At 33.8% G+C, this 13,751-nt stretch overlaps 1 protein-coding gene across 7 annotated transcripts in view; it reads left to right on the plus strand.

The window, feature by feature from the left end:
* The first annotated feature begins 399 nt into the window (after nt 1-399).
* The window catches only part of LOC124368897 (fasciclin-1), a 340,962-nt gene continuing 327,610 nt past the window's right edge, over nt 400-13,751 (plus strand). For 2 of the 7 annotated variants that reach the window (XM_046826402.1, XM_046826407.1), the window contains exon 1: nt 401-710. In XM_046826402.1, coding sequence (XP_046682358.1) covers nt 579-710 — 132 coding nt within the window. In that variant the 5' untranslated portion in view covers nt 401-578. Of the gene's footprint in view, nt 711-13,751 lie in introns of all 7 variants that reach the window. The other 5 variants (XM_046826406.1, XM_046826403.1, XM_046826408.1 and 2 more) reach the window with 3 other exon arrangements.

A 13,751-nucleotide genomic window follows, 5' to 3' on the forward strand; every position in this document is an offset into this window, starting at 1 on the left:
TTACTGACGATGAATTGCTTACAGGTATTAAATAATATAAAAATAGTAATTCAATAATAAAATTAGTAAATATGTTCATTTATATTGTAGGGAGGATCCTGTTTAAGGTTCAAAGGTCATTAGTGCAATTTAGGTTGTTACTAGTGAAACAAGACTATATATTAATTAGTAATAAAAATTGGTAAAATAATGCAACACCTTGCGGCACACATGAAATTTAATTGGTTTTATTATCTATATATTTAAAATTTCGAAAAATCTGTCTTAGTTAAAAAAAAAGTAAGAAAGAATGCAGTATATTATCAAACGTGTAACAATCGATGGAGTGACGTCACAGGTAGTTCAGCAAGTTGCCACCGAGCGCTGGAGTCGACCGTCAGCTGCTGGCTGGCGCCTATAATAGCTGCCACGGTTCAGTCCTTCAGTCGGCCGCCGAGCTCTCCCCAGCGTGGACGTGTCGATGACATTATCCAGTGATTGGTCGTCGAGTCATCTATTACTGCTAGTGTTGTAGTGATTCTGTAGTGCCAGTGAGTCTAGACCTTATAGGTAGTGTGTGAGTGTTCGAATTAGAAGACATGGCGCCTTCCAGACAAGTTACTGTCTTCGTCTTCTGTGCCGTCTTCCTGGCGTTCTCTTCTGCCAGAAGTTACGTCAACAGCGACAAGACACTCGAACAGAAAATGCGAGAGGACGTCGATCTGTCTCAGGTCAGCAGAGTTAGTTACTCCTAAATATAACGGATTAGAAAGTTCTGGTCGCTCATAGTTCATGTGTATTTTAAAACTATCATATCTTAATTCTAACTGGAAAAGTCAACAACCGAAAAAAAACCGTACAAACTTTTTTATCGTTAAAAAAATAACTTAGCGATCGTGTTGTATGGATTTCATCTTAGTTTATACGTATTATTTAACTTTTATTCCATTTTTCCAATATCTGATACATTACACATTACACGATGTGGAATAAATTAATAAAACATTAGAATAAAACTGTAACAACAATATCGCGGCACTCATAGCTTATTCTGCATAAACAAAAAGAAAACAAGGACAGGGAGCAACGAAAAGTAATATATCAAGATGTATTTTTCATGTTAGTCTAATTAATGCAAAAGACTTTAACGACAGGTAAGACAATGAATGCATAATGAATTTACCTTGTTACGTTTCCTGTAATACTCAAGTTTATTTCTTCGAATATAAATAAATATCGTAACATAACATAACTTTGCTTTAAATATGAGTATTATAAGCATGATTGCCGATAGTTTGTGAAAATAATCATAGTAGATACAAGACATTTTTAAATATCAATTGTTTTTAAAACCAATTAAGTCTTTTGTACATTGTAGATTTTATTATTACAAATACTTACTGTTAGGAACCTTTATACTTGTAATATAATTTTTGTTAGAACGGTAGGTTCCATATCTTAAAGTAAATATAACTTGCAAAATCGTGCTTTTTACTGTGAAAAGAATATTTTGTTAGTAGTGGATGATTTTTTTAAAATTGTTCCAAGCGTTAGATTATCAAACCCAAGTGTATAATCTCTTTTTTAGTGTGTAAATCATTGTTTGACTTACGGTGATTGAATACACTTCCATAATTGATTTGCATAAAAAAGCCTAATTATATAATAGTTCACTTTAGAATAAAGACGCAAACGTGTAATTTAGGTACTAAATTAATAATTATTGGACTCTTAAACAAGCACACGATATCATAAAAAAGTTCAAAAACTAGGATTTAAGTTTAATTTTTATACAAATATGTTGACTTAACGATAATTAAGGTAGTTTTCTTCTAAAGTTTATTAACTTATACAAATAATAAAACCCCCTTATAGAAACTTTGAAGTATACAAAGTTTGATTAAAAGCTCTTCCTGGATGGCTAGAGTAATTACTTTTAGACGTTTGAAATCAATGTACAACATGTATAACGAACAAAAATGTGTATATAATCAGGTAAGTAATTGTAAGTTGTTTAACTAGTTTTATTTAAATGTTTCACAGAAGTGGTAAGTATTGTAATTGATGAATAGATATAACGGGTTAGTTATTGGCTAACCGGCGTCTCCGCCAGAATATTGTGAGGGAGATATTTAATAATTATTTCTTGAATTATTATTGAACGTTACTCATTGACCAGTTCTAAAAATGCAACGACGACAAGGCAATATTGTGTTTCTTTTTGTTTTTTTTATTATTTAGCAGTGTCCTTTGTTTATTTATTTAGAATACAACCTCGATAGTTTTTGTATTTGATGGAAAAGCTTTGAACATTTATATTGAAAACCCAAAGTAATAAAGGAAAAAGTTTAAGTTAATGATTTAAAATGTAATGAGCCTAATTGGATAGTTTATTCCGTCCCATAATGGTACGGCTGGACCAATTCTGCTCATGATAATGTTATTATAGCCTACTTATTATTGATAAGATATTTAGAAAGAAATTATACCGCTCAGTAGTGTAACTTTTCACGGACGATTCGTTGCCTTTAGTAGTACTATAACAAGATTGGCATCTTCCATTAACTGCACTTTCCTTCATACGAGTAAAGCTATTGTAGTATTTTTCTCTTACACATTTTAGTAACGTTTTGCAACTTTAATATTATTTGAAGCTTTTGCTTTGTAGTCTCTACTTATAAATCATTCCTAACTGTCACAGCGATGGTAATATGGTTTATTCCCTTGATTCCTCAAAGACTCTTGAAATGTAGTGTAATGTATTTAAATTCCTCTATCTTCTACGTCACTTGCATCATTTTTATTTCAGAAACGTGTTAAAAGCATTCAACGTAGAGTTTTGGTATTGAGATTTAAAACTTTTCTTATATCATACGTTCAAAAAACTGTTTTATTGGAGATTTTGTTGTTGTAATTTTCTTGTTTTGTTAAATAAACGTATTCCTTCTCGAAAAGTCATTTGACTCTAAATTCGGGCTACAAATATTTTGAAATTCTAACCAGCGAGGCTTTTTTGGTTTAAGGAGAGGGTTAAATTTTTGTCATATTTGTTTCTTTCTTTCCAACTTTGTTTTCCGTGAACAAATTTAACTAACTCACTATATTTTTCAACCCAAACCCATACAACTTGCCTAACGATTTTTTAAAATCGTAATAGGTATAAGGCAGTTACACACCTTTTATTAGATACATTTTGTCAGTTTTAAGAGCACAAAATTATTTTTGTGCACGAGTTTTGGGAATCCCCGCTGTGTAAAGTTTTTAGACGAACTACACAGATTCTCCTAATATTGTAAATTGTAGCTGGAAAAGAATTCTTTAACCAATAATTAAAAACATTTAAATTAACTAAGTATGAAACTTCTCTTATTTTAAAAGGTCTGCAATATAACGCAATACAGAAAGCTCAGCTGTCATGATGCATTCACTTCTCGACTCTAAAAAGCCGATTACTCTGCATTTGCTTAGTTTATGTAGCTCCGATGAATAACTTGCTGTATACTCGTACATTATTAACTTTTAATTTTATTTCAAAAATATAGTTTTCTTAGTTCAATTCCCACTTCCGTGAGAAAAAAAACTGAACGTCAAAGTTGCTTTTATTCTCTTTAATTCAAATAAGGCTCCAACACCACACCCTCCCCATTCAAAAGAGGGCAAAAGTTAACGATTTCGACTTGCTGCCGTGTTTCAGGAAAATCAAATCGCCTAATAAAGATGTCTACCTTTTTTTAATATATAGGGTGTGTAGCGAGAGGTTACCACAACTTCAGGATATGATAGTAGACGCAAAAACAAGCAAAGTCCTATCACGCTTCGGTAAGTGTCCGTCTGTCCATATGTGTTTTTTACTTAAGCCGTAACTAAGAAGCCGTTGGAGTAAATAACATGAAACTTGGCGGTTATGGTAAGCTAATGAAAAGGACAATTAATAAAAAATAGATACCTGTTATCACCTTCCATTTCAAAATGGCGGTATTAGAAATTTTTCAAATAACAATTCCAAGAAGAATTATGTATTTCAAATTTAATGACAAAACAAACAATAGCAAATTTGCTAAAATCGGTTGAAAATTCCGACATCAATTACATAAATTTTAGTAGGTGAGTGAGTGTTTATCCTTTCTTGCATGAGCGACGTATATTCTTAAGTACAACTCCTAATTTCTTATTTATTGGTCTATACTGAAATCTACCAAGTTTCATGTTATTTGCTCCAACGGCGTCTGAGATACGATTTTTAAAATAAAAAAACACATATGGACAGACACTAAACGAAGCGAGACAGGACATATGTTCATATGCATTTTCTTGTCTTTCTGTTTTTGTGTCTACTATCACATCCTGAAGTTATGCCAACCTCTCGAGAAAAATCGTATAATGATTTTGATACCCATTTTTAGTTTTACAGCCTAAGGTTAAATATTTTGGAGCTAAACATTTGGAATTTTCATTTGCGTATGATTAAATATTTATTCCATTTTTATTTAACTGTTTTATATTTTAGGGGAAGAAATAATTTGAATGCTTTTAACACGGTTACAAGGTGACGGTTGAAAATGAGTGACTCTGTTGTACTTCTTTAATTTAAATTATTTCAATCTCAGAATTTTGAAATGTTCACCACAGCAACATTTTAAAATGTTTCTCAGTGAATTGATCAAATTCAAAAATCGGAAACCAGGACTAGCTATAATACGTGTGGGTAGGTGGAATGAAAATAGGTCATTTTATAGGTTAAAAGTAAAAAAAAAAATAGCCCCTGATATTTTGTACAACTTGTCTAAATGTGCGTCCTTTTGTTGTATCTGGGTAAACGTAAATTAAATGCCGGGCTTGAAGTAAAACTGTGTTGACTAAACGCCCAGTGAACATTTAAAATCCATCCCAACATTTGTTGCTGTATTCTAATCACAAAACTGTTGTTGCCGCATTAGAAAAAATATTTCTTGAACTATGTTAAACGCACTTAAATTTGTAGGAATTAATTACAAACTTTATACTTTTAGATATAATAAACCGTGTAATCACATATATTTGCAGATATACATTCATTTTAACCACTTTTGTTTTTAACAACATAAATCACAGTACAAGATATCACTATTTAGGAATGTTATTTTTGCTGCCAATTAATTATTTATGTTTTTTTATTAATTATATTTTAATTTATTAAGATATATATTAGAGTGCGTGTTCGTTTGTTTTACATCATATGCACTCATACCAGAAGCTTTTATTTAGCCTAATATCTAAATTCCGAACTACTTTATTCACAGTTAAGCTTTCAATCATGTGTAAACAATTTTTTATATGCTATGACCTGAAATTGATTTCTTAAAGCTATGAGTGTGGTTTAAAAATAAGGAGCCACTACGATCAACCTCATTAATAATTTCAATTTAGACTCAAAACTAAAATCTCCCATTTTAAGAGCGAGGAAGAAAGTATTCCAGAGCTTCCTGATTCTGTATATATTTGTGATTCCTAAATTTGTGATAAATGCTTTGACAATTAATTTAGGTCAAACATTCCTTACTAAAGATGACACCATCGATACAGTGCTGTATTAAAAGTTAGGAGTGTCCTTTGTAATCACCATGTTACAATTCCTAAGTATGGATAGTTGTGGCGATTGTTTAAATGTTCTACTCATTCACTATTATAATTTTACAAGATTACTGTTCACCTCGTTTGTATTTGACTTTTATCTTTTTTCGTTAATTTGCTTAAGTCCCATCACAGGACGCGAAAGGGTTGGCCAAATAGAATAATACTCTAACGTTCTAAAGTTCTAAAATAAACGGATTTTGTTGTAAGTTGTGTAAAAAAGCATTCAAGTAAGACTCAGTAAACACCTGAAAACTGCTTTAATTCGTAAAAATGTTTATTCCGTTATATTCCTTCATATTTCTTCTATTCACATGATTCAAAACACATAAAATGTATAAATATGATGTTGACTTTGAGATAATAAATAGAATGAACAATTTTGTGGGCAGCGGTTAGGAGGAGGCGACGTTCTCAGCCAAGTTGATATCCTTGTATGATAAAGGCCAAGCATTCATCCAGTAGAAGCAATATTGCCGGTTTCCCACTCTTCATATTATTGTATATTGAGACGACTTCACAGCCTCGGAATGTATGTTATTTTGTCTGCTGTAATCGCGTCACTTTGCGTGCCAACATCACTATCGGTACGTTCGTATAATTCCACGGACTTAGGCGTCGGAATATTTTGGTATTTTAGGTTTCGTGCGATCCCATGTTACACCCTTTGCGTGCAAACTCCTTCTAGCTGTGTCCCTCGGCATTGAATGTACACCACTGTAATATTATATTACGCGATTTGCGTGCAAAACTCCTAGCTATGTTCCTCGGCATTGAAGGTACAACACTGCAAGTCTAGTGTAATACCATGTTACACCCTTGCGTGCAAAACTCCTTCTAGCTGTGTCCCTCGGCATTGAATGTACACCACTGTAATATTATATTACGCGATTTGCGTGCAAAACTCCTAGCTATGTTCCTCGGCATTGAAGGTACAACACTGCAAGTCTAGTGTAATACCATGTTACACCCTTTGAGTGCAAAACTCCTTCTAGTTGTGTCCCTCGGCATTGAATGTACACCACTGTAATATTATATTACGCGATTTGCGTGCAAAACTCCTAGCTATGTTCCTCGGCATTGAAGGTACAACACTGCAAGTCTAGTGTAATACCATGTTACACCCTTTGAGTGCAAAACTCCTTCTAGCTGTGTCCTTCGGCATTGAATGTACACCACTGTAATATTATATTACGCGATTTGCGTGCAAAACTCCTAGCTATGTTCCTCGGCATTGAAGGTACAACACTACAAGACTAGTGTAATACCATTACGCGCTTACCTGTCTCACCAGCCTAGGAGTCACAGATAAGCACATAGCCTATTTAAGTGCACAGTTCGTGATAACAGAATATTATATATTTCTCATTTTCACAAATACTTTAAGGATATGTATGGCAATACACAGAAGGATAGCAATAAGTTTGGTGAATATATACATATATTATATGTTGTTATAAGTATAAAGTTTAAACTAGCAATAGAACGTTTTCCAGTTCTGCAGTTAGATAAAATAATTGGTAAATAATTAGTTAGATAAACAATGTTGTGATTATAATATTGCTTTCGAAAAGCTATTCACTTTAAAGGTGGTTTGTATAAGTTATTTGCACTATGAGAATGTATAACGAAAGTTCAAACGAGACATTCAATGCAACCAAAGCAATTGCGACAGTGCCAGAAAGCGATCAATGAATTCTGCAATTATTGATTAAGCTTAATCAATTGACTAAAATATTGAAGTCAAAGTTAGAGTTATTGTAGTTATGAATCACATTACTCGGAACTAGCCACTTTAAACTTTATGCCAGCTATTGTTATCACTGGGCGTGTTCTACAATAGCTAGTAGACGACTGTATCGAAGCCTGAGTGCTTTATGACATTCCTGGTTTGGTCACACATCGAAGTCGATGTAGAAAACAATAGCCATTAGTGTTATGGGCTTCCCGTTGTAGATAAAGAACGCAGTGATTCTGACTTTAATGGGCGAACAGTCATAACTGAAGCATTACAGTATCTTTTACGGGCCATTGGCGTCATTTTTAATTGATCGTTTTAGAAACAATTGATCGAGTAAATGGATCGACGCAATATAAACTACTCAGCATGTCGTTTGAAGACTTCTTGTATAAGTGGTTTCGATAATACGCTCAGGGCGGTTTAATTTCACTGAGTAGGTAAAACGGTAACATGACGAGTATATGAATACTTTTAAATGCACGATCATTTAATTTTAACAGTAAAAACTTACATAACCAATGATTATTTATTTTTATAAACTTACCCAAAAAGTAACAACATAGCTGATTGACAGGATTTCGGACATTTGTCATCGTTCATTTCGTTTTACGTTTCGATGATTGGAATCTATCCTCTTCGTCAGGTGAGAGGAGAGAGTATTAATACATACAAAAATAAAGAACGGAACGAAAATAAGCAAATAATAATGCCCACCTGATGAAGAGGATAGATTCCAATCCTCGAAACGTTGTGTCATATCTTTTGTAACGTATAACGATGGATAAATCTTGTTATCCTTTCGATTCCTATAACATTCCATTGTCAATAATAAACTTAAAACAAAGACTATTTGATTATCCGAATTATAATAGATTACATCAATACAACACTAAGATACCTTGCTACATACAGTAATAAAAATACATTTTTATGATTTTATCATTTATGAGATTATTATTTATGTAATAGAAATTACGAATCAATCATTCGAACAAGGCGAAGCCGATTATGCATAAACACCAGAATATAGTAATGGAACTTTTACATAACCCGTTGGGTACAATATTTTATCTAACTGCACTTTAAGAGAATTTTGAAAAGTACAAGGTCCTTTATGCTTGTTTATGAAATTCGTTTGGTAGGCATGTTAACAAGACAGATCTTGTGTGTAGATAAAAGCAAAGTTTACCTCAGATTAACACCATCTTTGTCGGGTTATGAATATTGTATAACTTCACACAGCAGTGTTCTTTACCTGGCTACCGACATTGTCCAGCTTACTGCAGTGTTACCTCACTTATGCCTTTCACAAAGCTTATTTCAATAAAGAAAATTATTAACTTTGTATATGATTTATTACGTAAATTGTAGTGTACCATTCCAATTAGCAGGTGAACACAGTTGAACTAAATATATCTGCGTACATTATTTTGAATTTGTTGCTAATTATATATTTTATAGTGAGTTTCCGTTTAGTTTAATTGTATAATTTTACTTTGCTTTAAACGTATTTTTGATAGATTTACGAACGGATAGGAGTCTAATACGTGATCTACCAGACGATAGCTTCTTGACCGATATTTCGTTTTCAAGTTAACCTCACTGGATACAAAATTATACTTCTATATTGTAAAACTCTCACATATGAAGTTTGTAAACTCAAGTGTTTTTATTGCTAATAATTAGTTATTTTTGTTACGTTATCTGTTGTCTTACAAACAAGGAATTGGTAATTTAGCGTTTAGAGTTGCTTAAAGTAAACTCTGCTCAACACTCGACATTTCAGTGTGACTCCTCATTCTTGTTCTGCTGAATGTGTGATTTCCACCATAGACTACTGCTCCTCTACTATTACAGTGTTACTCCTCATTCTTGTTCTGCTGAATGTGTGATTTCCACCATAGACTACTGCTCCTCTACTATTACAGTGTTACTCCTCATTCTTGTTCTGCTGAACGTGTGATTTCCACCATAGACTACTGCTCCTCTACTATTACAGTGTTACTCCTCATTCTTGTTCTGCTGAACGTGTGATTTCCACCATAGACTACTGCTCCTCTACTATTACAGTGTTACTCCTCACTCTTGTTCTGCTGAACGTGTGATTTCCACCATAGACTACTGCTCCTCTACTATTACAGTGTTACTCCTCATTCTTGTTCTGCTGAACGTGTGATTTCCACCATAGACTACTGCTCCTCTACTATTACAGTGTTACTCCTCACTCTTGTTCTGCTGAACGTGTGATTTCCACCATAGACTACTGCTCCTCTACTATTACAGTGTTACTCCTCATTCTTGTTCTGCTGAATGTGTGATTTCCACCATAGACTACTGCTCCTCTACTATTACAGTGTTACTCCTCATTCTTGTTCTGCTGAACGTGTGATTTCCACCATAGACTACTGCTCCTCTACTATTACAGTGTTACTCCTCATTCTTGTTCTGCTGAACGTGTGATTTCCACCATAGACTACTACTGCTCCTCTACTATTACAGTGTTACTCCTCACTCTTGTTCTGCTGAACGTGTGATTTCCACCATAGACTACTGCTCCTCTACTATTACAGTGTTACTCCTCATTCTTGTTCTGCTGAACGTGTGATTTCCACCATAGACTACTGCTCCTCTACTATTACAGTGTTACTCCTCATTCTTGTTCTGCTGAACGTGTGATTTCCACCATAGACTACTGCTCCTCTACTATTACAGTGTTACTCCTCATTCTTGTTCTGCTGAATGTGTGATTTCCACCATAGACTACTGCTCCTCTACTATTACAGTGTTACTCCTCATTCTTGTTCTGCTGAACGTGTGATTTCCACCATAGACTACTGCTCCTCTACTATTACAGTGTTTACTCCTCATTCTTGTTCTGCTGAACGTGTGATTTCCACCATAGACTACTGCTCCTCTACTATTACAGTGTTACTCCTCACTCTTGTTCTGCTGAACGTGTGATTTCCACCATAGACTACTGCTCCTCTACTATTACAGTGTTACTCCTCATTCTTGTTCTGCTGAATGTGTGATTTCCACCATAGACTACTGCTCCTCTACTATTACAGTGTTACTCCTCACTCTTGTTCTGCTGAACGTGTGATTTCCACCATAGACTACTGCTCCTCTACTATTACAGTGTTACTCCTCATTCTTGTTCTGCTGAATGTGTGATTTCCACCATAGACTACTGCTCCTCTACTATTACAGTGTTACTCCTCACTCTTGTTCTGCTGAACGTGTGATTTCCACCATAGACTACTGCTCCTCTACTATTACAGTGTTACTCCTCATTCTTGTTCTGCTGAACGTGTGATTTCCACCATAGACTACTGCTCCTCTACTATTACAGTGTTACTCCTCATTCTTGTTCTGCTGAATGTGTGATTTCCACCATAGACTACTGCTCCTCTACTATTACAGTGTTACTCCTCATTCTTGTTCTGCTGAACGTGTGATTTCCACCATAGACTACTGCTCCTCTACTATTACAGTGGGACTTGAATAATTGCAAGCTCAACTTACCAATAAAAAACTGGAAATATTTAATATTTAGAAATATCAAAGGACCGAATGGAGAGTTTGAATTATCCACGGTTTAGAATTAAAAACGTTTGAATACTACAAATTCTTTTGTATTTGCAGACCCGTTTTGTAGCGATCTGATAAAAAATATATACAGACTTTTATTATAATCGTGTGGAATAAATATAGGAATGCGTAAATTGTAAAAATGTTGCACTAAATCTATGGGACTAACCTATGTATAATACTGAAATAAAACAAAACTAGGCTGAGTGGAAAATAAATCTTAATATGCAATTTAACTTGCTGAAATTATTAATATTGGATAATTCAATAACAAAAGGTGATGTATTTTTTCTATTTTCAGCTAACGCAAAGCACAATACAAAATAGTTGCTCAGTATTTTTACATGGATAGTACCAAAGTAGTAGGCAAAGTACCAAAAACTGCAAAAATATGTAATTCATAACTTGCTCATATTCTTCTTAGATTGTTGACCTTTATAAGATGCAATTCCAAATATAAAGTGATTTCCGAAGTTTTTCAGTACTTCAGTATAGTACTAAACAATATGAATGTATTTCTAATAGGGAGTCTTTTCAAAACCTTTTAGCCATTAATGAAAGAGTAATTCCACGTATTTCATTGTAAAAGATTCCGGGTAATTTGTCGAGTTGTGGGCTAACATTAAGTCGTGGCAGTGGACCAAAGCACGATTTTACCGACACGTGTTGCTGACACAGCTGATTCTTTAGGAGGAAATCGAAGGGATGAGAGCTGGAGCCGGGATTTTCGCTTAGCATTTCGCCGTCGGGTGCTAAGGTGAGAGCTCGAATAAGAAGAGGATTGGGATGGGGAGGGTGTAAAAGCTGCCTTTTGTAAGAAGTTTCTCCTGAATAGGAATCTTATTCGGTACACTCCATGACGCGAAAAACGAGTCCCAAAAGAAAGACTTTCTCAGTATAAATAGCAAATTTTTTCGGAACCAGTATAAAATACAGTGGATGAATAACCTATTAGTATTTATGGCCACAAAGTAAAACCTCATTATCCCAATATTGTGCTATTCAAGATTTTACAATTGATATTTAAAAGTAAAAAAAGTAATTTAAAAATTAAACAATTATTAAAAACTATAAAAAGGTTTATAGTATATTTTGGTAGTAAATTGTACTGATTTTGTAATTAGGAGTTTAATGCGTGCATTTATTCCGTCGTTATACTGTAATTGTAAACGATTTTGGTTTTTAACTAAAGCCTAAATAAGAATACTCACAGTACAGTGTCAAATGTTGGTTCAGCAAATAAATAGCTTGGTAATGCTGAACATGAAACTGTTGCTGAAATTCTCAATAATACAAAATGTTTCGCTTCATAATCAGTAATTAAGTTTTTTTAATTTGATTTTAAATATACCGTAATTTACTCATGACGAAAAAGACGCTGTTTAATAACTCTAGTATCAATGTTGTGACGGTGTTCTGTTGCCTTCAACGAAACTTTAAATCTTAATCGTAAGATATTAACATGTTTTTTTCTATTTTATATTGGACACTTTACGGAAATGTTTCAACTCTTAACATACAGTAGGTTCTTAAGATCTTCACAAAACTATAAAGGACTGAATGTTACGTCACATAATGACATTTTAAGAAAGATCAAACGTCAGTAACATTCTGTTTTAAATAATTCACATTGTTGAAGTAATCGCACCTTTTAAGTATTGAACAAGCTTTTTATATCTGAAGGAACAGGAGCGCCATGAGTTATTCGGTGGTGTATCGTGTGGGTATAATATACCATTTGGAGATTTTAAACATTTCAAATATTGTAGAGATTCGACAACGAACTGTGCAACGATCTACTCTCCATACTTAAGAGTTTTTAGCTCAATAAGGAATGACTCGTTAGTATTCAAATAAGGTCATTAATACTGTGATCACAACTTTCTTCGGGAATCTAACTTCAAAATTAGCAATATCAAATTGATTTTTGTGTACTAAAATATAACTAATAAAAACTACTAGTTATTCATTAGTTTTTTATTTTAGTGCTATTAATTTATTTGGATGAGTTCGACAGCAGTGTTTCGAATAAAATGTTAGTACCTATTTTCGGTCTTAATTTCCGGTTTTAATGTCTGCAATTCTCATTGCTATGCATAATAATTGGCTATGCAAATAAATTAAAACTATAAACTTTCATAAACTCAAATGTCGAAGACATGTGTGCAGTTACTGAACGCATAGCTAACTCTTAAAACTAGTAATACTGTTTACTATATAAAAGTATTTGAAATACCTTAATATCCTCATTAACTCTATTTTGTGTTCTGTTTGGTTCAACAAGTGTGTTTTACTAAACACTTTCCATGCTCATATGATGTAGGGATCTGGTGGATCCAGAACCTCTGGTCTATTGTGAAATGTCCACTTAAAAAAATAGAGGAGGAGTCGTTCGGAAATCTGTCCACTTCAAAAGAAGAGAGGAGAAGTTGTTCAGGAGTCTGGAATCCTTCCTAAGACGTTGTATGTAGTGGACATGGACAGTAAATAAGCACTCATGTTGCTATATTTTATACATTATAAATAATATAATATTGCCTTTCATTTTTGATAAATAGTATTTAAAATAGTTGTTAAAATCGTAATTCTAGCTTAACGGCACCGCTAACAATGTAGAAAGGGGTAGTTTTATTGCACATCGTGAAACTAAACCCTTCAAAGTCCTCTGGCGTCATTTTATCGTTACGCTTGGGGGTGCGGGCGTAATGCCAAGACTGAACGTGTACAAGTGCTGCAATTATACCCGTCTGGAGGTGTAATTCTAGTGCTGTACATTGACATTACTCGAGCAAAACACCACGGGGGGTACAGTACCGTACCCTGGTCATAA

Source organism: Homalodisca vitripennis, chromosome X (genome assembly GCF_021130785.1).
Source record: "Homalodisca vitripennis isolate AUS2020 chromosome X, UT_GWSS_2.1, whole genome shotgun sequence".
Taxonomy (NCBI): domain Eukaryota; kingdom Metazoa; phylum Arthropoda; class Insecta; order Hemiptera; family Cicadellidae; genus Homalodisca; species Homalodisca vitripennis.